The sequence below is a fragment of the Leptonotus elevatus genome, chromosome 5 (assembly GCF_054856555.1).
Source record: "Leptonotus elevatus isolate MCC_2025b chromosome 5, RoL_Lele_1.0, whole genome shotgun sequence".
Classification (NCBI taxonomy): domain Eukaryota; kingdom Metazoa; phylum Chordata; class Actinopteri; order Syngnathiformes; family Syngnathidae; genus Leptonotus; species Leptonotus elevatus.
The window spans coordinates 18,925,771-18,953,279 of NC_141243.1; the positions used below are offsets into that span (position 1 = coordinate 18,925,771).

The following is a 27,509-nucleotide window of genomic DNA, read 5'->3' on the forward strand; positions in this document are numbered from 1 at the left end:
CAAGCCTTTTAAAGGTTATGCCATAACATTTCAATAGACTACCCGGTACTTCGACTTGGCAACTCCAAGACCTTCATTTTGTTTTTTCTAAGACATACAGTAGTTGATTTGCTGATGTGTTTTTAAACTAAAAAGTGCTTCAGCTTAAGATCACAAACTGATGGCCAAACATTCTCCCTCAGGAGTATCTGGTAAAAGACAGAATTCATGGTTCCATCAATTATAGCAAGTTATTCAAGTCCAGAAGTAGAAAAGCAGCCCCAGACCATCACACTACCACCAATATGTTTGACTGTTGGTGTAATATTATTTTTCTGAAATGCACATACCTTTCACAAAGTTCCACTTTCATTTTGTCAGCTATTTTGTCAACATTCTCCCTTCACGTTTTGCCAAAATAAGATGAGCCTTTATGTTATTTTTGGTCAGCAGTGGTTTTCGTCATGGATGTCATTTGCCCAGTCTTTTCCTCATTGTTGAATCATGAATTGAGTCAACGGAAGCCAGAAAGTTATTTAGATGTTGTCCAGAGTTCCTTTGTGACCACTGGATGAGTCGCCACTGTGCTCGGGCCACTCCTGGAAAGGTTCACCGCTCATTGAACAGGTCTGGAGATAATCGGGCTTGGTTAGGGTGGGGTCAGTTAAAATGAACTGAAAAATGTTATCAGCCAGTGAATTCATAATTTAGCAAGGGGAGAAGTACTTTTTCACACAGTATCATCAGGTAGTTTTGAAAGGGTTTTTCCTGAATAAATAAAATTTGAAGGTGGCAGACTGCATTCCCATTCGATGTACACACCTTGTGGTGGAAGGAAACATACGAATAAGGGTTTACTATTACATACTGTACAGTGGCAAGCTGAGCTGAAATTGGAAACGTGACTTGTAATCTAATTACAGACTGCATGTCATTCATTGTGATGGATGAATTGATGCATCCAAGATCACAATGTTGTCAGTTGTTTGAAAATGGAATGCCATTTCTAAATTGCAGAGATGAAACTTCTGGGGAAGATGCAGAGGACAAAGAGCCTGCAGTGGCTGTCAAGGGTCGACGAACAGCTAACAGCCAGGGGCGCCGGAAGGGCCGAATCACCCGCTCAATGACCAGCGAGGTGGAGGAGACGACCACGCCGCCTGTCAACAGTGAACTCGGTCAGTCTTGGTGGATTAACATCAAATCACTTAAGCTGGTTGTGGGGTGACGGTAGCTCATCTATAAGGTCTTTGGGCTTTAAACTGTAGGGTCATAGTTGAAGTCCCCCCGTGGACAAGAATAAATGTCAACTAGTCATTGAGAGATGCTAGTCTGTTTCCTGACTACTGTATTATGAAAACAAAATGAAATATTCAATGTCATATTCCTCCAATTACATCAATAACATTTATTTGGAAGCAACATTATTGTTATTCATTGTGCATATACAGATAATATGCAATGTACCGGAAGGGAATGTACCGGTAATTGATCATCATTCACAAACAATCAATAGATTTGATGATGTTTGGACTAAGACCACAACCATTGGGTGGTAGACACAAAACTTTAACTTACCCTCCCGCAATATGACAAAAAATAAGTTAGCCCACTCTTTTGACTGCCTCACTTGCGCTCCAAATAATGATCTCTTATCCCATACCACCAGAGTGCACTGTTGGCCCTTTAGTCCTCTTTCCTCTTACAGTTATTTAAGTGCCGGCTGCCCCCCTATGGAGTCTTTGCCAGTTGTCAGTTAGCTATACTCACAGCATCAATTCTGCTAGTGGTTACACATTTTTAATACATCAGCTGTTGTGTGTACAGTATATGTTGCATGTTGCTATCAATACGTTTAGTCAGGCGGAATTCCCCAGTGAGTCAAGTTGCAGGGACTCTGAACAGCCACCTTCTTTCGTTTGCAGTGCTTGGCTGGCTACTTTGTCCTTTACAGGTCCATATAGAGGACTTACAAGTACAAAATCCAACGTGGCTATGTGTTGGGCAGGGCCAGGGTCACTCTGGCTAATAACTTGTGCAGAGAGGGAAAAGGCAGTTGTAGTCTATAATCATTAACTGACTTCTCCCCTTCGATTTCCTGCTTCTTCCATCTAAAACAAACAGTCCCTAGCGACTTAGGCAACAGTGTCTTTTTAGCAAGCAGTAAAAACACCCTGCCCCCACATATTGTTTTTTTCTTCTCTAATTTGTCTTTCCTTTCCTCTTGTCAGTCACTCCCTAACTGACATTGTCACTTGCAACTGCCCACTCCCCTCCTTCTTCTTACTTATACATGTGTGTGTGTGTGTGTGTGTGTGTGTGTCTGTGTGTGTGCGTGTATGTGTATGTTTCTGAGACAGCCAATTTTGAGATGAATGAGAGTTCTCGCTGGACAGAAGAAGAGATGGAAACTGCCAAAAAAGGTAACACAACAAAACTTTCTTTCCTCTATGACTTTGTTTGCGACATTATTGTTAATTATAGAGATGTCACACGTGGCTTTAAAAGTACACCAGACAAATGATGAGGATGTGCCTTCCTGTTAGTGAGGCAGCAGTTGCCACGTGCTAAGTTGTGTCTGTGTGTGGACTGTGGCTGCTGCTCTTTCTAGCCATTTCCTTTCTCTGGGTCAAGGCAGCCTGTCTTATCATGGTGGCTGTAAAGTCTGTCCCTTATCAGTTAACCTCTGCAAAATTGCAGCAGTCATTAACCTGCCTGTTTATTATCTCTGACAGGAGATTACCCAGCAGTCCATGGCTGATTCACAGAGGTCTCTGATACTGTGCCCAATGTCCTCACATTTGTACTGTGTGTGATTGTGTTTGTTGTGCGAAGTACATGATTCTCATTGAGCTTCTCACTCTCAGTAGTATAATTATTGACTCTTAGTTAGGGATTCCCTACAGATCTGTAGCACCAGTTTGACAAGATTGCTGATATTATCATTGAACCTATGCGACCTGCTGTCTGAATAGTGATGATTTGGGTCATCTGCATGGCTTTGTGTGACTTGAGTTTTGCTTCTGAATAATTAAATCCATCCTTCCTTCTAATCACAGTTGTAGCACTGTTGCTCTAGTACAGTGGTGGGCAAACTCGGTCCTCAGGCCTCACCCCTGCTCTAGTGCCAAATACGACACCTGCTGCCTCTTGTTTACATGTTTATTGGCCCCAGCAATCTGGAGGTATATTTGTAGATTATTTGTCTGTTAAGGGGTTATTTTTCAATATCTGGCACTGCTTGGCTTGAACACAGGACTGTGTAGTAATCCTGGTTAATGTCTTCAGTTCCATTCCTCTACGGTGGGATTAGTGGGGTGCTCCATCCCAGAGGATTAGCCTGGCAGTTCAGTGGAAGCAGGGCTTCTATGAAGTGCTTATGTAACCACTGAACCCCAGCGACAGCAGCCAGAATTGAAGAAGGACTAGTCTTGCCATTTCCCCCCCCAGAAATTCTAGCAGCCCTAAATACACAAGAGTATAGCCCAAATTTGTTTACCCCACCTCCCTATCTAGTATTGTACAAGTTCAACAAGGAGCTCACCGCTCTTTCTTCCAGGTTCTTATATGTGTTTAAGAAGCTTAGTTGTCTGTAAGCTTAATGTGTTCATCTCCTTTGGTTAAACAGATCTGAAAAATGGCATTTATGTCACAGGTCATTTGAATTTTTCCCTGCTTTCCAGGATAGCGTTGCAACAATAACTCATCTTCATTGCTGCTCAAAGATCCGTAGCTCAGACAAGAGTTGTTCTAAGGCAGTTTTTTTTGTTTGTTTTTAAATCTACTAGCACAATCTCTATGTGTGGGCCTGTGTGTTAGATAGATGTCTTGTAAATGTTGTATCTCTTGGATCGGGATCCAAGTTGTGTGTTTGCATTTGTACACTTCTTGGCTAGCGTTCCTGTAAGTGCAGTAATCTGTAAGACTTTGCCAGAGTGCAAGCAGGCACCTGGATAAAGGCCCCTGCTCCACTTGCTGGAAGAACCCACATAAAGGAAATGCAGGTAGAAAACCACATATCATCTTTCTTTTCCACTGCTGCTTGGTTTTTGCATCTCTCCCTGTCCACTTTTCGGTTTGGGAGATGGCACCAGCCCAAGTTGGCAAGAGCTGTGGAAGATTTGGCAAGTGAGGGGACACCCCCCACCCCATCCCCTTCCACACTCCCCCTACTTGCCCTCTCTCCTTACTCGGTTTTATTATAGACTGGAGAGGTCACATTCAAGATGAAAAGCAGGTCAGTCAGGAAAAATGTGAAAGCCTTTATGCTTTCTCATGGTATCAACATCAACTCTGTTGCCTCCCCTGTCCCCCCATCTCTCTTTGCTTACTCTTCACTTCTTTATCCCTCCCTACTCAGTGTCCATTCTCTCTCTCTCTCTCTCTCTCTCTCTCTCTCTCTCTCTCTCTCTCTCTCTCTCTCTCTCTCTCTCTCTCTCTCTCTCTCTCTCTCTCTCTCTCTCTCTCTCTCGTTTGCTCTCTCGCTCTACTTCCCACCCCCTCCTCTCTCTACCCCCTCTGTGTTTACACTTGGACTGCCTGAGTGTGTGTTTGTGTCTGTGTTAAAGTATTAACAGGGGAGAGAGAGAGGGAGCGAGAGGGCTCGAGTTAGTGTGTACTCATGCATTTGTGTGTGCAGTGTGCACTGGTCGGTGGTGCCTGCTGGCAGAGTGAGGTAGGGGGAGGGATATGCTGACAGAGAGAGGGAGGGGGAAAAGAGAGATAGAGGAAAGATCAGATGACAGAGAGAAAGAGAGAGAGTCAGCACAGAGCACAGCCTCGTAGTCCCACTTTCCAGTGGAAGTCTTCCTAGGCGGCCGCCATTGAAGAGAGACGCAGCACAAGAACAGAGCTACAATTACTGAGGCACAAGGAATAGCAGAGAGACGGGGAGAGACGAGGAGCATGTGCTGTTTTTGAGCATGTCAACCTGACCCCAGCTCAAGTATCAAGCCAGCTGGAAGTAAGAGTGGAGGGTTTAAGCTGTTTTCATCTGTGCTCCGGATCGGAAGGCCCAGTGTCGAAGAGCATTCCAGGCTCTCCTTGCAGAGATCAGACAGTCAGATCGTGTGATTCAGCAGGGCCACAAAACGACGGCTGAAGTAACAGGCATGTGACACAGTGACAACCACGTTCTGGCTACACCAGCTATTGATTGGACTTCTCTGGGTGGTGCTTAAGGCCTTTCAGGGTCCTGATTGGGTGCGAGGCAACCACCTGCTTCAGTACTGCTGCTGCTGATTGGATGTTTGATCCACGTGTCCCCCTTGCCTCTAAGGCTTTGAGTCAACTGCAGCTACTTGGGAATGCGCTTTGTACACTTGCATACAAGGATTAAACTAGGTATTGATATTTGTCATTACTTTTCCTTCTGAGTATTTGCTTTCCAAAAACTTTAAATTCATGGGATCACACTCTCTAATATAGGCGTTACTAGTTGTCTACCTGTCTTTTGGAATTGGTTAGGCCATAAAAGTATGCTCTTTTTTTGCTTCATTCTTTTAACAATGTCTTCAGTGATAGGCTTGCCACTTTATTTATTTATATGAAGACAGTTCAGCTTTTGCTGTAGCTTGTTTGTTGTTTGTTTATTGTCATCAATATGTTTTTGAAAAATTTAAATACTAGTGCTCTCTCACTTGTTAGATGAACTGGTTTGTATGTGGCGGATTATTTTTTAGTAGACATTTTGACAGCTGAAATGTTTATGTCAGAGATGCATCGTCGCCGTTTTTAAGTATCAAGATTAATATCAAAAAGCATCTGCTTGATGTCTTCCTTTCTCCACTGACCAAAGCAAAGATCTCTGAACTCTTGTATAAGGTTACCCCGCTAGGTTGGCTCCGGGCTTGTTCTTAACAACCCACAACCCTCAGAGAGAGCACCCTGCCAGGACCTGTCATACTGGCACAGGAAACAAGTGGGTGGTGTAGGTTAAGCCTCTTACAGCACACACTGCTAATGGTCTGCTTTTAGCTAACAGCACACGCTGAAGGGGAACCACCAGAGTAAATTCTACACTATCTTCTTTGGCCCTCTCTTGCACAAACATGCTAACCGCTCCCTACAACAATTCTTTTAGCACATGTGATATGTGAATTTCATGACCACTTTTGCTATCGTTCTCTGGTCTGGCGGGTGCATGTCGACTCTTGTGAAAGGCACAATCATGTGGTTGACTGAGTAAAGGACCAGGGTTTCTTGGAACTGGGTCACATCAAAGTTAGTCAGAATATAACACAGCGTGACCTCAGTGAGGGAGTGTTATTGATGTCATTGACATAAGGGGCGGTTTAGATTTAATATGACCACTCCCCTTAACATTTCTATGGTTTTGTGTATTTAGGAATATAATGGCAGTTTGCCAATGCTCATCTTATTCACAATGTCTGTTACACCGCGGAATCAAGTTCTTGAGAAAGGAAAACTATTAAGAGACACTTACATGTTATTGCTGATAAATCATTATTATTTGAGAGACTTTATTCTTTCAGTGTTAATCATACATTACAATTTTTACAAGGCTACTCTAACAATTTTATTTTTTGACTGCATTTAGGGTGGTAACAATAATGTTGCCTTTAATTTAAACCCCGCTTCATCATTGTTGCAGGTCTTCTTCAGTATGGTAGGAACTGGTCTGCCATTGCCAAGATGGTGGGATCAAAAACTGTGTCACAGTGTAAGAACTTCTATTTCAACTACAAGAAGAGGCAAAAACTGGATGAGATTTTGCAGCAACATAAAATGAAATCGGTAGGCATTAAAACCCAAAAAAGATGTTTTCTCACAGAGATCACACTTTATTTACCCATTTTTAATGTGTTGAATTTTAACCTAGGAGAAGGAACGAAAGGCTCGCCGCAGGGGCAAAACCCTTCAAAATGAAGAGGCCACTGCACAGTTCACCGCAGAGGAAGAAGAATTGGAGGGCTCAGGGGCTAGTGGCAATGAAGAAGAGGCACCTGAAGATGGAGAAGGTACATTGAATTAAGAGAACAAATAAAGATAATATTAGCAATGTGACAAGATTCCCCAAACAAGATAGTCTGTCAAAACCCCAAGTCTGCTGGAATGGCCACTTAAACCTCAGTACAATAGACCAATCATTTTGAAAATCAGGAGAAATTGAGTTTTTTGGTGTTGGAAAAAATGGCTTTTTGGGGGGAATGTTTTTCTGTTCTATCGCCTATAGAAAGTCTGGCCAAAAACACCTTTGAAGTAGACTACAATGTTGTATAACCAACTCTGATTGGCTGACAAGTTTCAGTTAAAAATATCCACCAATTGCTCATACAGGCCAAAATTCAGAGATGTCAACAGGTCAAAATTACTGTGACGTTTCAAATGCTGACAAATGCTGAGTTTGTCAGCCTCTGTGCCAAGCTAGTGTATGTTACGCGTGCGAGTACGGGCACTCGAATAAACTCTTCATTTTTTTTCAGTTTTCTTGGAGACTGAGTTGGAGTTTGGGTTGTACTCGATGCTGGCTTGTATTTTTTTTCCCAGTTTCCATTCCAATTGTGTCGTACGCTCACTAACACAACACTACATTTGTGCGGGGACAAGCATAACGTCACCCTCCCCACCTCTAAGAAACTGTGGAGTGTCCACCGAAGTTTATTAATCCCCGTCCCCAGATTACATTTAAGACGCATAATTATCAAGGGAAGATACAAGCTGATAGGTATAGTCGCAGTTAAAAAGTCTGGGCTTTTCGTACTCATCTGGGCATTGGTAGAGCAAGCTTGATGCAGAAAAAGCTTTAACATTAACATTTTAAACACTACGATGCACAAATGGAAGGTTATTGGTGAGGAGAGCAGTGTGGGCAGGAGAATAGGTCATGTACTTCAGCAGTCAATTGTTTATTTGTGAATTTATTTGTTATAGATGATTTTAGAAGCATTTGAAGTGCTCATTTCATGATTTCCTTTATTATTTTTGTAAATTCTTTAACAATGGCAGCCACTTGTCACGTTGCCAATAACATATGCGTTATACATTGAGAAGAGCAGTCTAATACATTTTCTTTGGTTAAAGTAGTAGTTGTGGATTATTGTTACATGATTTTTTTCTCCATCAATTGGTATATATTATTGACATATATATGAATGTTATGCAGTGCAATTGTGTGGTGAACAGTACACTGTGTTTCCAGCTCATCTATGACCTTTGTGAGAACAAGTGCTATAGAAAAGGAATGGATTGTTTCGCAGAGGTGTTGTTCCTTACGTCATTACAGCAAATAAGTTGTGACAACAGTCAACAGTACCTATGCAGCAAAGTATCGTAGTGCATTCCATTTTACTTTCATTGAGGATAAAGTGGTTCAGAAAATGGATGGATGGATGCTTCAAAATGTGACTCATCAATCATTTAATGTTCAGCCATTATTCATTAATTATTATCACTGATATAAAAAGGTGCCTTAAAAAGGTATTCATGCCCCTTGAACTTTTTCAAATTTTTACTCCCTGCTTTTTTCACTGAAGCAAGCTCCTTCACTCCCGGCTGTTTAACTGGATTTTGACTGGTTTTGCAAAGGCCCACAAAAGATTGTGTTCTATTGCCATAAAAAACATTAACCTACCAAAAGAAAGATTAGAGTCTCTTCTTTCATCAAGAAAAAAAGTATATTTCTATCTGTTTCGCAGCAATTAGCATTAGAATATAGCTACATTTCATAATTATTCACAAAGCTATTTAGAATTGTGAGTAATTGAGTTTTTTTTGTTTCAACATAGCCCTGGTTGATATCTTTTGCTCTGCTGCCATCTGCTGGCCATTTGTGTAATAACTACCATTTCTTCAACCGTTCTTTGTAGTTGAGAGGCTGCATCAAAGCCTTCTGTATGCTCTAGCATTACAAAACATTTTTAAAAATATACGTCTTTGGGACACTTAAAACATTGAAAATAGAACGTATTTATACGTTTTGGGGAGCAAATTAGTTAACAATCACAAGCTTGAATGTATTTTGTCGAGATTTTATGTGACAAACTGACAAAAAGTAGCACATAATTGTGAAGTGGTAGGAAAAGTGTTTTTTTATTTTATTTATTAAATGCAAAGCACTAACTGGCAGAAAAATAACACTGCTCATCACTCTGAACATGAACACACCATCCACACTGTGAAACATTCTAATGGCAATATCAGGCTGTGGAGCTTTTTTGTTAGCAGAGACAGGAAACCTGTTGCAGGCTGCAAAATACTTGAAACATGAAACTTGAAACAGAAATTCAGAACTATAATTGAATTGTTCAGATCAAATAATGTTCATTCGCTAGAATGGACTATCCAAAGTGCAGACCTAAATCTCAATGAGCATTTGTGGCAAGAATTGAAAATTGCTGTTCACAGACATTCTCCATCCTATCTGGCTGAGCTTCAGCAATTTTGTTAAGAAGGGGGGGGGGGGGGGGTGTTGTGTCTAGATGTCCAGAGCTGACAGCGACATATCCCAAGGAATTGCAACGGTAAATGCAGCAAAATGTGGCTATACGAAATACTGACTCAGGGAGGCTGAATACAAATACATTTTTCACATTTTTATTTGCTTTTTATTTTATTTTATTTTTTATTTTATTTTTACGTTTGTGGTTGTGAGGAAATTTTGAAAAGTTCAAGGAGTATGAATACTTATTCAAGGCTATTTTAGATGGCATTACAACCTGAGTTAATCTCTAACGGGTAGAGCTGAGTCACTCTTAATTTTCTGGACACTACATGACATACAGGTTTTTTTTTTGTCCATGTGAAATAAACTCATTAAACTATGTCAGTTCCACTATTCGTAAATCTTTATTATTTCTCCCCCTTTGTCCTCCAGGGAGGTATGTGCAATTCTCTTGTCAAGAGGACATCATCATCATTTGTTTAGGTTCAGTGTTTTCAGCAGATTTTGCCTCGTGTTGCTCTGCGTTGACAACAGCTGCAGATTTTTTATTTCAGCCGTACTGATGCCATGTCTGCTGTATAGTTGATGTGTGTTCTGGTAATGGCATCTACTGCCACACATCGTGGTATCATAGTAATGGTCATTTAGTTAAGATAGTAACCAGTAGCAGATTGTAATGGATGGCACCGTGGTATTTTTTTTCCTGAGGGAAGAAAATGAGGACTCTATGTGCAGTACAGCATTTATGCATTCAAGTAGACAACATAAATTCTAGCTGGTTTTGTATTATACCAACTCACTCACGAGTCCCTTGCTTTGCCTTCTGGTAGGTGGTGCCAACAACAGCTCGGACACAGAGAGTTTGCCATCACCACATTCAGGTGATGATACCAAGGCCAAGGAAGAGGGTTCGAATAAGTCGAGGGCTGGCTCTAATACTGGGGACAAAGAGGTAGCTGGATCAGACACAGAGCAGGCTGCAGATGTGAAACCTCCAGTAAAACAAGATGCAGAGGTCTCCATCAAGCAGGAGATAAAGACTGAAACGGGGGAGCCAAACAAGGATCTCACCCCATCATCACCAAGCAGTGACGCCACAGACAAGAAAGCTTCTACAGCAGAGGCTGACGATGTCAAGAACTGTCCCAAGAGCTCAAAGAAGGACCATGGGGCCAAAGTAGGCTCCCATGGGGACAGCGACTCTAGTGCCACTTGCAGTGCTGATGAAGTGGAAGAAACAGACAACACAGAAAAGAACAGGTGAAAACGCATGACAATCTTTTAGAATGCATTTATGCATCTTCAAATTTTCCAATAATTTTTTAATGCATATCGAGACGAAATGTGCCCTATATTTAAAATCTCCTCCACTAAAAATAATTCTAACATGCTGGAGTTCCAAGTGTCATTAAGCAAAACAATAGTTGTGTGCAGTGACATCTCTTCAGGGAAAAAAATATGTAATATATAATTATAATAAGAATACCTCAAAACATATTTATATTTAATTTTAGATGAGCAGGATAAATACTATGCAATTATTGATGAGTAAAATTTATATATTTTTTCATTTATTTCAATTGCCCACCCCGGCGAAAACATCACCAGCCCTCACTTGTTGTTTGTACTCTCATACTTGTTCGTCTGTCAGCAAAATAGTTTCAGTGGCACTTAAGGCTTATAATGTGCATGTTTAAGTGTATGCTGTCTATGTGCGTGCCTGTGAATGAGGCCACAAGAAATGGGTGTCAAAGTGCGTGGGAGGAATGATTAGTCTTGTTTGCGCTGTATTTGTTCTTTTTTTTTTCCATGAGTGCCGATTGAAACATTGGCAGAGCTGAGAAAAACGCTGCCCTCTGCCAAAGCAAACAAAGGGACGTGTGTGTTGTGTGTTTGTGTGTTTGTGTGTGTGCGTGTCTGCGTGTGTGAGATTTTACTTGTTCTATTGTGTCTTTCTGCCACTTTATACTGAGTATATATACAGTAAATAATGCAGTTCAAGTTAATATAGTAGCGATACAGTTATATTAGTATTTTGCAATATCATTTTCTATGACTATGCAGCCATCACTTGTTAATGTTTTAAATTATTTTGTGTTGTACATTTAAGAAGGCAAAAGGAAAAATCCCACTAATATTTTTGTATTCTTTTTAAATATCTGTGTAGAATGACTTCTCCTCGTCCAAGCCTACTGAACTACACTCATGATGGGGTCATATCATCCCCTCTGCAGAAGCCCATGGACCTTAAACAGCTCAAACAGCGGGCTGCTGCCATACCGCCTATTGTGAGTGACTCATTCTCCTGCCTCCGCTTTTGTGCTTGCGGCCTTCCATTAATGCAGTGTTTGTAATATAAAAGCAACTAAGTACCTAAACTAAACTAAACATTTCAAGTAATTGTCTGACTAAATCATTAGATTTTAATAATACTCAAATTAAATGTCTGCAAAAAACATGTGCGTTACTTGCTTTTTTTCCCTTCAGAATCTGCAATCACAAAATGTATTTTACAGTATAATGCCAGACAAACAAAAAAAATTAAAAAAAATTATAAGCTTGAAAATGTATAATTAAAGGACTTGAATTTGTATTAGATTTTTGAAAAGTTGCAAGGATTTCAAAACGTGCAATTTTATGCTTTGTTTGTAGATATGAAAGTCACTGTTGAATACATGAAGGAGGATTTAAATATTTTGTGCAAGTTCATACATCATATAAACCATTTAACTCCTTCTCGTCCTGTGTGTAGATACCAGAAGCATCAGTCCAAGGCAATCAGCGAATTGGGGGTAACAAGGCTGTACTGCCCCCCCATGCTTTGGCACTGTACCAGCAGCAGATCACCATGGCTCATGGGGAGTCATCTCAGGAGGTCAAACAACAGCAGCAGCTTTTAGGCCAGCCAAGCAAACAGCAGTCTTATTCCCAGCAAATAGAAAGAGACAGGGAGGCTCCTCATAGCAGCAGCCCTCGCATCCGCCCACGCAGCCCTTCCACTGGTGACAAGGACGGTACGCCTCTTTTATTGCCTACTGGATAATTAATGTTTAACCTCTCATAGTGACAAGCAGCACAATATTTTTTTGTGGACAAACGGACAGTAAACAGACACGTCACAACACTTCTGGGTAATTTATTTATGGTGATACTGCAGTTGTCAGATCTTAATTCTTAAATCTGGCAGATTTTAAATGTCAGAAAAGGACAAACTGAGGTATGCTGAGAATAATGCATGATGCTTGGGAAGTTAATAAAACCCGTTTAATAGTGTTTTGAGTATTTTTTTCTTAGTTGGCTGCTGACTTTGAGTTTGTGTTCTCTATTTTGTTCTCTAGTGTACCCATATGTTTCTGGGACACTGGCAGAGAGGGAGCTAATAAATTATTGTATCCCTACTGATCCAGAAGGGACCATAGGCGTACTTAGTGCACTTGATCATTTTGAGCTTCTGGGCTGTGAATATCAGATCAGTCATGTCTTAGAAAGCCCACTGAAGAACTTGAATACTTTTATATACCTGGATTTTAGGAAAAGACGGTCTTACAACAACATCGAAAAAAATTGAGACATACATGATGACTGAGTATTGTATAATGTTGCTTTTGCAGAAAAGTTGCAGGCTTTCTCTTCACATGGTGAAGTCAAGAGGCCCGCACTTTGCCCGGATGACCTACGGTCCACTAACTTGGGTCGACCAGTTTTGTCCCCATTCCCCATGTCCCCACGAGACATGACCAAGATCAGTCACGATCAACACCTGCTCCAGTTTAACTGTAAAGACTCTTCTTTATATTACATTGCATTGCATTGCACTGTACTATTTCTTTGCTAATTTTTTCATAATGTCTTCTACCTGTCAGCATTCCAGCAAGTGGGCCATCCAATACTTCCTGGTTTGCAACAGGATAGTGCCAGGCAAGCAGCAGTGAGACCTCTCATTATGCCAGAGCCACCACCTCTCATTTCCTCAACCAAACCAGGAGGCTCGATCACACAGGTATAATACAACGCAGAAAACGAAGCAAAAGACTGTAGCAAAGATATGCTCAAGTATTGCGGAGACTATTAAACAAGTGAATGCTTTTTCAGGGGACTCCGGTACAGTTGCACAGTCCAGCTCATGGGTTTGAACATGGAAAAATGCCATCTACTCAGATGAGCTTGTCTTGGATTGATCAGAGGAAAGTTGGTGAGTGGATTTATCTGGACAACCATTTTCACGTCTGGCATTTTTCTAAGCTCACTTAATGGATAGCAAAGTCCATCTTTTCGAGTAACATTATTTTTGTGCCTTTGCTAAATGGCTTTGCGTTTTATAGGTGGTCCATTCCCTGTGATAAAGCAAGAACAGTTATCCCCGCGCAGCTCTTCCTTGCAAGCAGACAACTCATCTTGCCAAGGCACACCTCATGATGGTGGAAGAGGTATGTTTTGGACTTAATTGTTTTTGTATTAATAATGATAATAGTAATAACAAGCCTGTCCAAACTACTTAACCAACAAAATAGGGATTCTGCTTTAAGTATCTGTTGCTCCCTTGCATTTTCTTGAAGTTCTCAAAAATAAGGCTCACTTGTGTAACATTCAAGTTAATAGATTTTAAATTAATATCCCGGTTAAAAACAGCCCTTTTGAGAAATTCATAGTGAAGTTGACAAACTCTAAGAAAGTTCATGAAATTAAATGCACCATGAAGTTCACACGATTTCATAAAAAAAAAAAAAAACTGGCTACTTCACTCTTTTTTTGTGTGAAAAGAAGCAGCAAGAATCGTTAAGGAATCTGAATCACAATTCAGGAACCAGAATCGTCCAAATTGTACTGCATAACCCAGGACTTGTTGAAAACTACCTTACAGTCAGGGTTGGGGAATCCAGGTCCAGAAAGTAAAACCCTGCCACAGATTGGCTTTAGCCACACGTGCTTTTACTTAACTGGCAGGTAAAATGTCTCATAGAAGCACCTGTCTCATAGAAGCAGCTGTGGCTTAAGTCAAACGGTTTCAGGGTTTGTTCTCTCTGGACCTGGATTCCCCAACCCTGCTTAGTCGGGGAATAACCACTTTGCAGCAAACACTATTATGGACCTCAAAGCCTTCCAGCTCTTCAAAATAAAACACTAATTTCTACATCCGTCTTTCACCAACAATGTGACAATTGGTTATAAAAGAAGCAGTATCATTGGTCTGGACTTTATTCATAAATGTTTGTATTTAAAAATGAATAAAGGAAAAATTAGCTAGACAGGCATCACACTGCCACATTCACTCTTTCAAACACAGTGAGGCAAGAAAAACCTAACTGGACAAAGGTTCTCTACTGAATGTTAATTTTGTGAATTTATATTATGGAAATCATGTAAATACATTTAGTTTGTTATTACTGCTTCTTGTGTCAGAAACCTGTGTCTTACGTGTTTGAATTGAATTCTAGCTGTTCAGGGGGGTAGTATCACGAAGGGTATCCCAGGGACCAGAATGCATCCAGATTCCTCAATCTCCTACAGAGGCGGCTCCATTACTCAGGTGAGTTTAGATTGTTGTTAGTGCTATATAAAATTACTCAGATTTTATTAATTGTTTTCCCCCATTATGACTATCTTAGTATTTTAAACACACATCTTTTTCTTTCTTTGCCTTTTTCCCCCCGTATGTATTGTATTTTTTGGACTACACTTTGCTCCGGAGTATAAATTGTACCAATTAAAAAATGCATATACATTAAGTTGCTCTGAAATCTGAAATAAAACGTTTATATTTTTGGGGGGTAGTAAATTCATTGTACAAAAAAAAAACATGGCCAAGAACAGTAAGTAGAACTCGTCACCCCCAAAATATCCCCGTCCTCATCGTGGGTCTGTTCAGATATACTTCAGAGCACACAATTCTTCACTTTGAACTTTCAGAAATTCAAAGCATTGTTTAAGCGTGCCTTTTGGTTATTCAGAATTTGTAAATTGTAAAAGTAGCTTTGGAATACAATGATTGCTGTTGCTCTCATGCTTTCTTTATACTGTTGCTGCAAATGTGTTCCAAAGCTGCATTGTGTACATGTTTTACCTGTAGAAAGACTGAGTGAAAGAATGAGAGACTATCACAATGTGCCGGGCCGGGAGGGAACGTACAAGTGTCCGTACTAGAGCGCAGGATGAACTGTAGTGCAATTTTTTGTCTCCGGGACCCAGCAGACTCTGCCCACCATGGCCTGTTACAGATGTTAGAAAACTTACCAAAACATAACAAAACTTACATTTGAAATGAAATAAATTTGTAGAATTCCACAGCGCACAATGTTTTGGGCAAATTTAGCTGTTGTGGACCTTGATAAAATTGTGTAAATGTAGCTTAAGTAATAATAAGTAAATGAACCAAGATGAACCATTATAAACTTTTATCAGTGTTGAAATGATCAAATTGTACAATTGCTTGTTCTGGGAAGCTCCACAAGAAGAAAAGACTAAGACATAAAATATTTTTTTCATCCCGAAATCCAGTTGTTTGGTCTTCCCCCAATTCCTTCCGAAGTCACATAGCTTGCAGCCATAGTGTTAGTTTGCAGTGATTCATGGACACAGGATGGAGCACAGGACAGAGCAGTGGCCAGGTCAAGAGCCAGACCAAGTGCAGAAGCGACTGGATTTCCCAGCAGCTATGACATAAGCAAAGCTCTGTCTGATCCCAGTCACCCTAGCAACAAGTACAGGGTGTGCTGTGTCTGTACCTATTAATTCTAACCAAGCCACTGTAATGTAATATCCAACTGGCTCATTTAGTCTGTGAAGACAGATTAGTAAAGAAAAAGTGAGCGATGCACAAGCTGTTGTCTTGTGGCAGATCATTTATTTGCTATCATTCATAAATAAGACATGTTTGCGAGCTAGCAAATACAAGTCTAGCACTCTCACCCCTTCACCCACTACTCAAATTCTACAAGAATTGGAAGACATTTCTTGAAATTCCTGAACCAAGCTGAAATGTGATCTCTGGCTACCCATCCCTATGTGGATCTATCTATACTGATCTCTGTAAAAATATTAACTTTATTATAATTTATTTTAGAGGTATTCGTTGTTAAATAGTAAGAATGTTGAAGACTAACAAATTAAAGCTAAAGCTAAATCCACATCGAAATGTATTAGAATGCAATTTTCAAATTGCAATTTCTATCCGAGTTGGGTTGAGACACATCTTTTGATACTTCATTTCTGCGGATACGTTAAATGGTGTGGGCTGCATTTTTGCAAGGAAAACGACCATAAAGGACAATAAACTTGAAGATATACTAATAATATGCAGAAGAAAAGAAGTGACTGCTTTGTTTCACAGCAGTCCCATAATTACTATTGTACAGATCAATGTATTGCACGTGTTTGTTAAAAAATTTATATATGTAAAGATGTCCAAAGATGACCTTGGAAACATAATGGCATATCAAATCACATTTGCAATATTGAGGCCAAAAATATTGCAATTATATTATTTTTAAAGCTAGCTAGCTAAAAAATCTATATGATTTTTTTGTAGAAATTTGAATTTTACCATATCAGTTCAACCATCTGCTTCATAATAAAATGATGCGTATGGGTCTTATTTCTGACTGTGTCCACAGGGGACACCGGCTGACGTGCTGTATAAGGGAACTATAACCCGTCTGATCACAGAGGATAGTGCTAGCCGAGCTGACAGGGAGCGGGACGACGCATTGTCGAAAGGTCATGTGGTGTATGAGGGAATAAGTGGGCACATCCTCACATATGACCGTGAGTATTTTACACAAAGTCAACAATGTCTGTGAAAATGATATCATAAAAACTGAATACAGGATATGCACTGAACACAAATGAAAATGCAACACTTATGTTTTTCCTCTCATTTTTCATAATGCTGAATTATTCCTCTTTGGAATGTGTAGGTCCAGTTTCTCAAACCTCTAAAGATGAGGGCAGAGGGCCAGGGCAAGCTGGTGAAATTCTCGGCCTAAAACGTCCTTATGATGTCATGGAGGGAGGCATCTCCCGAGGTCTGCCTATGAGGGATTCACTGTCTGCCTCCAACTGTGAAGGTAGAAGCTGCTAGATCTGATCTTGTTTGACCTTGGCCTTTTCACATTCTACCTTTTTAGTATTTAACTAATTTTGCCACTTGTCCAACCACAGGTCTTATTGGTCGAGCCATGCCTCATGACAGGGACAGTCCACACCACACACCTTATAAAGATGCTCACCACATACGTGGCTCGATCTCACAAGGTAAAATAACTACTGCTTATTAGACACAAATCGTTCATAACACTAAGTCACTTTTATCTATATTTGCCAAGTGTTCTCAAGAAGAGAACCAGTGTATGAGTGTGCACTCATTCATTTTGATGAACTCAAATTAACAATAAAATGATTGTTTGCCAAATCTACATATTCTCTCTTTAAATTATATATGGTCTTGGTGTTAGGTATACCACGTCATCTGGACCCTCAGGAGAGCTACCTGAGAAGGGAGGCAAAGCAAATGAAAAGAGAGAACTCTCCGCCACGTGGGGCCAGTTCACTGTCAGACTCAATGAAGGGCAGGGAGGCTATGGTGCCAACAGTAAAGGAGGCTGGGCGCTCCATTCACCTCATTCCCAGGGAGGAGCTCAGACAGGCCAAGGAGGGCATTATAACACCGGTACACATACCACCAAAATGAATTAAATTGCCTTTTTCTTCAAATACCTGATTGGATTTTCCTGTTAATATTTATCTTCAGGGAACACCCATGAAGCAGGAGGCTGCTGGCTCAGGTAAACGACATGACGTTCGCTCCATCATAGCCAGTTCACCACGCTCCTACCATAACACGCCCCCTCACCTGGAGATGCGGGCAGAGAGGGGACGCTATGAAGAGGCACCCAAAGGACGCCCAAGTGCAGTGGTCAGCACCGCTAGCTCAATAGCACGCTCTTCTCCCCTTACGCTATCTTCAGAGCAGGGAGGTAAATCCCATCATAGCCCAGTGGGCTACGAGGATAAAGGCACCTTAAGAAACCCTTACCCAGGACCATCACACCGTGGCTCACCTCTTTCAAGGGAGGCTGGTCAAAGGCAACATGATGGTGAGGACATTTGTTTTTACCGCTCCTTCTGCAGGGATTACTCAAAAACAACAAAAAAAAAATGTTGTCCTGATTGCACGTTTTTTCTATATGTTTTGTTTTTTCCAGGCTGCAGTAAGAAAGAACCTCAGGAGCGTAAAGCCACACCCGCCCCAAGAGAGATGAGAGCTACCAAATCTCCTCTCTCGGGGGTACCCGACCAACAGACCTATGAGCGTCTGTTGCAGGGCCTCGGAGCTGATGTTTACAGACAAATTCCTTTGGCCTTTGATCCTGCAGCTCTGCCTCGTGGCATCCCCATTGACCCAGGTACAGTCACAGCAACTGCATTGCACACCACACCTATGATGGTTGAATGAGTTATGGGACCCCATCAAATCTTCTCAATGTAAAGTTTAAATGGCTTTACTGTGGGTATACCCTTAACAAGCCTGCATCAGATCAAATAGATAACTTCTGTTTCTCCAGAAATCCTAACAAAACGTGGAATGTTTCATTTGACGATTCTTAGCCCTATATGAAGAAATATTTATTTCTCCTTAATCCAGCCTACTACTTGCCTCGCCATCTGGCCCCCAACCCGGCGTACCCTCATCCCTATCCCTACCTCATCCGGGGCTTTCCAGACACAGCAGCCCTGGAGAACCGTCAGACGTTGCTCAATGACTACATTACTTCCCAGCAAATGCACCAGTGGCCTGCAGCAGCTGCTATGGCTGCCCAGCGCTCAGACATGCTAAGGGGCCTTACACCACGAGATCAGCCCCTTTCTCTGCCTTACTCTGCAGCCCCTCGTGGTAAGACCACTTTGTTGGTTTTCTTTGAATAAAGGATTATCGGCACCCTACCACTTTGTATACCAATGAAATTGAAACTATATATATAGATAATATGAATAAAATAAAATAAAATAAAATATAATACAATAAATAAATAAATAAATAAAATAAAAATATATTAAAAAAATAAAAATCACCCCCTGCTTTAAACCATCACATGGTTATTTACCATTAAAAGTTGTTTTGCTCTCCTCTTCTTCCCTCTATTATAGGAATCATTGATCTATCTCAGGTGCCGCACTTACCTGTCCTGGTCCCTCCCTCTGCAGGGACAGCCAACTCCCCAATGGATCGCATCACCTACATCCCAGGGGGAAGCACCACCTTCCCTGGCAGGCCCTACACCACTCCCCCAATCTCACCCGGTATGATGACTCATACCAGTAATTGGTACCAGTCATACCAGCAATTGCTGATGTAATTATTGCTTCTCTTTATTTTCCACAAAGTTGGGTCCTCGCACATGAGCAAGATGCAAGGCGCATCCTCTTCTTCAGAACGCGAGCGTGAACGAGAACGTGACAGAGACAGGGATCGGGAGAGAGACCGAGAGCGGGAGAGAGAGCGCGAGCGTGAACGGGAAAGAGAACGAGAGAGAGATCGCGAAAGGGATCGTGACAGAGATAGAGAGCGGGACAGAGAAAAGGGTGGAGCAAATGTGGAGCATGCCCCCATTTGGCGACCAGGTGTGAAGTGACTTTTATTTTGGATTCTCTATCTATGAAAAGAAGTACAGGGGGAAAAGGAATATATTTGTGAATGCATGCCTACCTGTTTGTGTCTCAGGTACAGAGCACAGCTTAGCAAGTAGTAGCAGCAGTGTGAGACCTTCCTCCCAGCCATACAGCCACCAGCATTCCCCAGTCTCCCCTCGAACCCAAGAGAATGTGCAGCAAAGGCCAAGCGTCTTGCACAATACTGGAAGCAAGAATCTCTCTGCCGAACACTCCGGTTCCTCCGTGTTACGGTAAACGGCAGTGTTTCTAACAAAACATGAAATTGTGAACTAAATGGACATAGGCACTCACGACAAGAATGTTTTTGTTTTTTGTCAGATCCATACAGTCAGGACCCTCCCGATACCAAGGTTACCATAGTCATCTTCAAAGGACTGGTTTGCCACCTGAGGCCTATGCACCTGCACTGGACTCGAGCGGAGCCAAAGAACAGAGTCGTGATGGCAAAAACAGGGGACTACCTAAACAAGTCCAAGACCAGCATGGGCCCACGTGCAAGTCAGACCTCAAGATGTCCAATCCCAGCCAGGGAGGAATATACCCCGGTCCTTATTCCTCGATTTCAGGACGACCACCACACCTGCAGTTGGATAACCTTCCTGGCCGTGGGGAAAGTGGTACACCTAGTAGGGAAAAGACTCAAAACAAACCGATGTCCATTCAGGAACAAGAACTCAGAGCACTCGGTAAGACCACCATGACTGCGGCCAACTTCATAAACGCGATTATTATGCGTCAAATTTCTTGTGAAACGGGGATGCCAGAGACGAGCTCGCTTGTTGCCAGCAGCGCCACTGATGGTAAGATGCTGTGGATCCTAGGGTCCTGTTATCACCCAGACACGCCCCCGTCAGTCTGTGGCCTTTTGCACGCTGTGGTGGTTGGCATTATCAAATCAGCCCTATTCATTTACATTTTTGTTCTTCAATTGTTATACTATCTTTGCGCTTTTAAAAAATTGTTTACAAACTTAAAGACCACCAAGGGTGCCCTCTGGGGAAACAACAAAACAAAAAACTATACCCATATTCCACCTAACTGGCTGAGAATAAATGAAGAGTCTGATTGAGAACTGATGCAATCTAAAGTTGAGACATTGTATATTATTCACTGAGGAAGAGCAATATCCCAGGTGTCCTTTAAGGCATCAGCTTCAAATAGTGATTGCTAATCAGACATCAAGTCGGAAAATCACTTGATTTCCTATTTTCATTGTCTTTACGTCAAAAATATGTCGGAAAAGCACCCCTCCTCCCTCCCTTTTGGCTACTCACCTTAAGCATAAACGTTTAGTCGTGGTAATGGGCATGACTACAATTACAATTGAAAAATTGTCTCTATAACCATTTGTTGTTACATCATGCATGTAAGTGGCACTACAATTAAATGCCGTTACTCCAAGTTGGCGTGACAGTTACCTAAGAAGGGCCATCTGCTGAAAGCTGCGTCATCCTCCAAACAGACTCCTGTTGTTACACGTAGTGTGTGACTCATGCACTAAGCCTGTCAAGAGGGAGATGGGGTACTACTGATTCCTGCCCTCTAAATCTTTGCATGCTCCTTGTTTTTGGCATCATCATTTTTTTCCCGATATACCCCCCGCCCCCCAACACACACACACATATCAAAATCTCAATCAGTAATTATGAAATGTGTCATTCAAGTGTGCTATTGTTACTGTCATTCAGCTTACAAAAAGGGTTCTCTAAGACTGTGCACATTAAGCTTCAGTGACCTTTTCATTTAACAATACCCAAAATCATCAAGCCGCTGTTCTGCTCCACTAGTTTTTAACATTCATGAAAAAAAGCTGTCCTATGTACATGGTTTCAGGGGTCATTAAAAAGCATTCAAAGTCATTAAATGGATTTTGCTCAAATTGAGACCTAAAATAGCATTGAAAAGCATAAAATACGATGTCAAAAGGCATTAAAATGTATATATTATTGATGTAAAATCATTTTTATTTTACATACAACGTTGTGCAAAGCAGTCTCTTTAACACAATTTAACAATATTAAATGTGATAAAAAATATATGGATTTGTGGGGACAGGTGACTAGTTGTAATTTACAGTGAGCAAAATGTCCGGGAGTCCACAAGTAGCTTCATGTTCCAAATACTAGTTGCTCTAAATTTGAAAATAAAAATGTACTCTTCCTGTCAGCAACGTCCACCATGAAACACCAATGTCACCTAGTGGCAGAAAATTACCGCAACGCAAATCTGACTCAATGTTTCACACTCCTTTTAACCATAAAGTAGGGATGTCCCGATCCGATACCTCGGCATTGTATTATGGAAAAAAGTTGTTGTTTTTTACGTAACTCCAGATCTTATAAAAAGTTATGAAAATAACATCAAATATTTATCCATGATCCGAGTCCTGATTGAGAGACAACATCCAATTCCGATCGAGTCAGCAATCATGTGATCGGGCCCGGTTTTTTTTTGTTTTTTTTACTTTGAATAACTATGGGTTACTTACTATAAAACTACTGTATCAGTAGTTTATTGTATTTTTGACCATATTTGTTCACTTAAGTTAATTAACAAGAGTGTGGAAAACTTAGGGGGGGAACGTTTATTACACATTTAGAACAGATACAAAATGCAAAATAATTTGCTATTAATTGTACTATGGAAATCATGTGATTAATTAAAATAAAAATAAAAATTATCAACTAGCAGCCCAAATATAAACAGTTTGTATGTATATATATATATACATATATGTGTGTGCGCGCACGTGTGTGTGTATAATTTATAATTATGCAATATGACGTGAACATTAAATACGTTTAAGTCGCATTAAAAACAGCATTAAAAAGCAATAAATTAGATTTGCTGATACCTGCAGAAACCCTGTATGTAGATACTTGTGAAAAAGCAGTATGCCCACATCTCTATTACCTCTAATTGTGCCGCTTTATTAAGAATATTTAAACAATAATGATAATAATCAACATGGACATCTATATCATTGTTTTTTCTGATTCTGTTAATTGGCTTTCAGTAGGAAAGTCTAGTGGGAGAAAGTCTGTTTCAAGCTGTTGTTTAAATAAATTCACGTGACTAGCAAAAAGGCAAAACTGTCCCTTTGGAGGAATGTCTCCTCTGAGGGATTCCATGCAATCATTGCTACCCCCTGCCAACAACTTGCGTCATCATCTTCTTACGTTCACATACTGTTGGGGAGGTGCTTCTTATGGCAACCTTTATAAAAAAAATTGGGGGGGGGGGGGGAGTTTGCCTGCTTGTTTGAATGAAGTCAAAAGAAAGAAACGCTGGTGGTTGGTTGGACATAATCTACAGGAATCATCCAGTCCATGTTTCCATGAGTAGAATTTTGATTGCATCAGTTGAAAATTCATTTGAAGTAAGAAAAACTCCTTTGGATTATAATGTAACACTTTTGCGACTAGATGTGTTAGTATTTTATCACTACTGTATGTCATTGTTGTTTAAAAGAAAGTTGAATAACTTGCCTCTTCGCTTTCCTGATCAGACATTTATGGCATGTGACATTTTAAAATTTCACATCCACCACAGATGGTGACGGGTTGACAAAGATTTTTTTTAATCCTGCATGTTTCATTAGCACATGTGTTGCCTTTGATTGGACATACAAAGTACATTTTACTGTGATGTTTGTTTGTTATATTTTACCTCACCATGTTTGGTTTGAACTCTCAGCTCAACAGAAGATGGAGTCACATGTTCTGTACCGTCCTCCATCCGAGGAGAGGCTGTCCCCAGGTCAGAAGCCACCTTCTCCTGTTGTGAAAGGAAGCCAAAGGGTCGTCACCTTGGCTCAGCACATCAGTGTAAGTCCACACAGACCAGTCATTATTTTCCTAACTGTTTGTATTGGGTTGAGATTATCATGTAACAACTCAATTGTGCCAATAGGAGGTGATAACGAAAGATTACACAAGGCAGAGTCAGCAGCAGCATCAACAAGGTTACCATGGCTCGCCCATCCTGGACTTGACCCGTCCTCCCGGTGCCTCACAACCCCCGCCCGCTTCCCAGGAGTCTCCCCAAGTGACCCGCTATCCTGAGGGCCTTGGTTCAGATCGTAATAGAGACCGGTAAGGGTCATTACGAAGCAGGATCGCCAGCATGACTGTTTATTTCTGACGTCTAATAAATGTATTAATAGGCTACTCATGTTTCATAGAGTCATGAGGCTTGTGTCTAGAAAAGGTCACTTATATGTGTGTGCTTTTCAGGTCTCCTCCTCAGTCCAAGTCTTCACCGATCAGTGTTTCCAATGACTGTATTGAGCCGGTATCCCCTGCTGGCGCTAACTCTGAGCCTGAAATCATGGGAGGAGGGTCCTATCCTAATGAACAAGGAGAGCAAGCGTAAGACATAATGTTGCTATGGATTTCTTCACAAATATTGAGAGGAAAGAAGGATTTGCAGTCCTATATCCCTCCATATTATGCATATCGACAGGGGTGTGTGTTCTGTTGACCAAGATCTTTTCCCACCCACAGAATGGGCTCCCGTTCGCCTCCTAACACCTCCCAGCCTCCAGCTTTCTTCAGCAAGCTGACTGAGAACACCTCCGCTATTGTGAAATCAAAGAAGCAGGAGATGAGCAAGAAGATGACTGTAGTGGGAAATGACAACGATTTTAGTGAGTATTACTCGAGCGTAGCTACCTTTGCATTCTGATAACAATTTCTAAGTGTGCATACTTACACTTTCAGATGCGGGTCAGCCTGGAACAGAAATCTTCAATATGCCAGCATCTACAACAGCAGGTCACTTTTTACCCACTTTTGTCATCACTACACAACAGTAATAACCAGAGGGAAAATGTTCTGAATCTTTCTTCAGCAAAGGCTTTCTTTTCTTTTTTTCCGGCTTTCTCCAGCCGAATTGAATCGTTCCACTTTAAAATATATAGTGATACGTATCGAATGGTCTTTTGTTGGAGAGACATATCTTTGAAGGAAATGGAAGATTTGCAGTACTGACAATTGAATTCATACATTATGTATGTATGTATGTATGTATAATGACAACAAACTTATTGCCTCATACCCTCTCGAACTGAACCCTACTATATCCAATTGAATTGTAATCCCACTGAATTGAATCGAATCGTTCCACTTAAAAATCAAACTGTTTTTGAATTATATCACATCCCATGCATACTATAGGTACGATGTTTGATACCACTTTTTTTTTTTCGATAACCAGTATTAGTACCCAAAAAAAAAAAAATGAGTTTAAAGAAAGATCTATTCATCTCAATATAGCATTTTCTTTCCTTTGGAAATTTTCTTTTCTTCTAATTTCTAATTTCTGCTTCCTGATGGTAAAATGGTTTCAAGATTGTATTGTTACTCGCCTAATTTAGATATACGTATCAAATCTACTTTTATTTTTGCTTAATCTTGTTGCCTACTTTCTATCCATCTATTAAGTTTCAGCGTTACAATTTTGTGAGTCAGCATTTCTCTCATCCACTGTTTACTTTTTCAGTTGATTGTTTACCTGATTAAAAAAAAACAAAAAACAACAACCCTGAATGAATGCTCCACCCCCTCTCTTGAACAGGATCTGTAAGTGTCCGCAGCCACCCAGTTCCAGAGACGCCGGGCAGCTCCATCGGTCTGGAGGCCATCATAAGAAAGGCTTTAATGGGAAAATACGATGACCAGTCTGAGGAACGCTCCCCAGCCAATGCTGCTAACCCACTCTCGACTGGTCTGCCTGTTGCTCTGAGCGGATCTGATGGACGACCAGAGGACAATTTCTTGCAAGGTGATGAGTTTTTCCAAACATGTACGAACAAACTATAAAGGTGTATCAGGGGAGAAAAGGACCATGTGTGTCTTGCATAAAATTTACAGGCAAGATGTAAACATTTTATTTTTATTTTTTTTAGGGGTGGGTGTATAAATTTACGAGAAATAAACTTGCACATTTGCGAGATAAAAACTCAGAAACTTGTGAGCTATAGTCTAGTAGCTATAGTCTGGACGAGGTGCTGATTTTTGTCCACCCGGAGCTATATAACGTGAAGATTCGTAGGTGGTTAATAGAACAATTTTTATAAAATGATAAGAAAGGATGGAGACGGATTTCTAAACTTTACTCGTTACTACACACGGTAAGCTACAGCGACAACTTCCTGTCCCTGCGTCAGCTGACTAACATTAACCAATCAGAAGCTAGCAGACTCAAGTGAATGTCTGAGAGCACCAGACTCAACACATCAATTTAGCGACTTGTACCTAACGCTTCAAAGTGTAAATGCCTAACTCATTTGCTCCCAAAAACGTATAAATAAAAAAGTTATATTTCAAATGTTTTAAGTGTCCCAAAGACGTAGTTATACATATATATATATATATATATATATATATATATATATATATATATATATATATATATATATATGTATATATATATATATATATATATGTATATATATATATATATATATATATATATATATATATATATATGTATATATATATATATATATATATGTATATATATATATATATATATATGTATATATATATATATATATATATGTATATATGTATATATATATATATATATATATATATATGTATATATATGTATATATATGTATATATATGTATATATATATATGTATATATATATATATATATGTATATATATATATATTATTATTTTTATTTATTTTTTATGCTAGACCATACCGAAGGCTTTGATGCAGCCTCTGAACTGCAGAGAACTGGTGAAGCAATAGTAGTAATTACAAAAACGGCTAACAGGTGGCAGCAGAGTATAAGAGATCAACCAGGGCCATGTTGCAAACAAGCCGATTTCTCCACAGTTCTAAACAGATTTGTGAATAATGATGAATGAATGAATATTCTAATGCTAATTGCTGCAAAACAGATAGAAATATACTTTTTTTCCTGAAGAAAGAAGAGACTAATCTTTCTTTTGGTAGGTTCCATGTTTTTATAGTAATCTAACACAATATTCTTACCTTGCAAAATCTGTCAAAATCCAGTAAAACAGCTGGGTGCGAAGAGGGTTGCTTCAGTGAAAATGGCTGGGAGTGAATGTGTTAATATGATACAGTAAACCTCAGCTAAAGCAATTACTATCTCCTTATTTGACCGAAAAGTATTGGCACAAGCATCCGAGTACGCTACGTATACTTGAGTGTGTGTGTTAGGAGAGTTCTCATAAATTTGCCACTTTGTAATGTTGCAAATATACAAGTTTTTTCTCGTAAATTTGTGAGTTTTTTCTCTGAATATTGTCCTCCATCTATAAAAAATACATAAATTTTAGACGTGGCCCTAATACGCCGTCGTACCTAGCCTGCTGCATAAAATGAAAACAATCTGTAATTGACAACAGCACCAATTTGCCGGTCCAATTTAAAATCACTGTCCATTTTAAAACCCATGTTTGGTAAAAATAAAAA

At 40.2% G+C, this 27,509-nt stretch overlaps 1 protein-coding gene across 2 annotated transcripts in view; it reads left to right on the plus strand.

The window, feature by feature from the left end:
• ncor2 (nuclear receptor corepressor 2) overlaps positions 1-27,509 on the plus strand; it is a 75,683-nt gene that overhangs the window by 45,670 nt on the left and 2,504 nt on the right. Inside the window, exons 16-44 of one of the 2 annotated variants that reach the window (XM_086075594.1) lie at positions 997-1,157; positions 2,340-2,402; positions 6,593-6,735; positions 6,821-6,959; positions 10,213-10,642; positions 11,550-11,670; positions 12,135-12,396; positions 12,994-13,158; positions 13,246-13,382; positions 13,475-13,574; positions 13,705-13,809; positions 14,818-14,909; positions 16,993-17,143; positions 17,296-17,445; positions 17,540-17,632; positions 17,833-18,047; positions 18,129-18,474; positions 18,583-18,783; positions 19,023-19,271; positions 19,526-19,678; positions 19,763-19,999; positions 20,100-20,280; positions 20,369-20,736; positions 23,747-23,877; positions 23,963-24,144; positions 24,286-24,420; positions 24,556-24,698; positions 24,772-24,825; positions 25,628-25,834. In XM_086075594.1, the coding sequence (XP_085931720.1) occupies positions 997-1,157; positions 2,340-2,402; positions 6,593-6,735; positions 6,821-6,959; positions 10,213-10,642; positions 11,550-11,670; positions 12,135-12,396; positions 12,994-13,158; positions 13,246-13,382; positions 13,475-13,574; positions 13,705-13,809; positions 14,818-14,909; positions 16,993-17,143; positions 17,296-17,445; positions 17,540-17,632; positions 17,833-18,047; positions 18,129-18,474; positions 18,583-18,783; positions 19,023-19,271; positions 19,526-19,678; positions 19,763-19,999; positions 20,100-20,280; positions 20,369-20,736; positions 23,747-23,877; positions 23,963-24,144; positions 24,286-24,420; positions 24,556-24,698; positions 24,772-24,825; positions 25,628-25,834 (5,114 nt within the window). The remainder of the gene's footprint in view (positions 1-996; positions 1,158-2,339; positions 2,403-6,592; positions 6,736-6,820; positions 6,960-10,212; positions 10,643-11,549; positions 11,671-12,134; positions 12,397-12,993; positions 13,159-13,245; positions 13,383-13,474; positions 13,575-13,704; positions 13,810-14,817; positions 14,910-16,992; positions 17,144-17,295; positions 17,446-17,539; positions 17,633-17,832; positions 18,048-18,128; positions 18,475-18,582; positions 18,784-19,022; positions 19,272-19,525; positions 19,679-19,762; positions 20,000-20,099; positions 20,281-20,368; positions 20,737-23,746; positions 23,878-23,962; positions 24,145-24,285; positions 24,421-24,555; positions 24,699-24,771; positions 24,826-25,627; positions 25,835-27,509) is intronic. The other variant, XM_086075595.1, reaches the window with a different exon arrangement.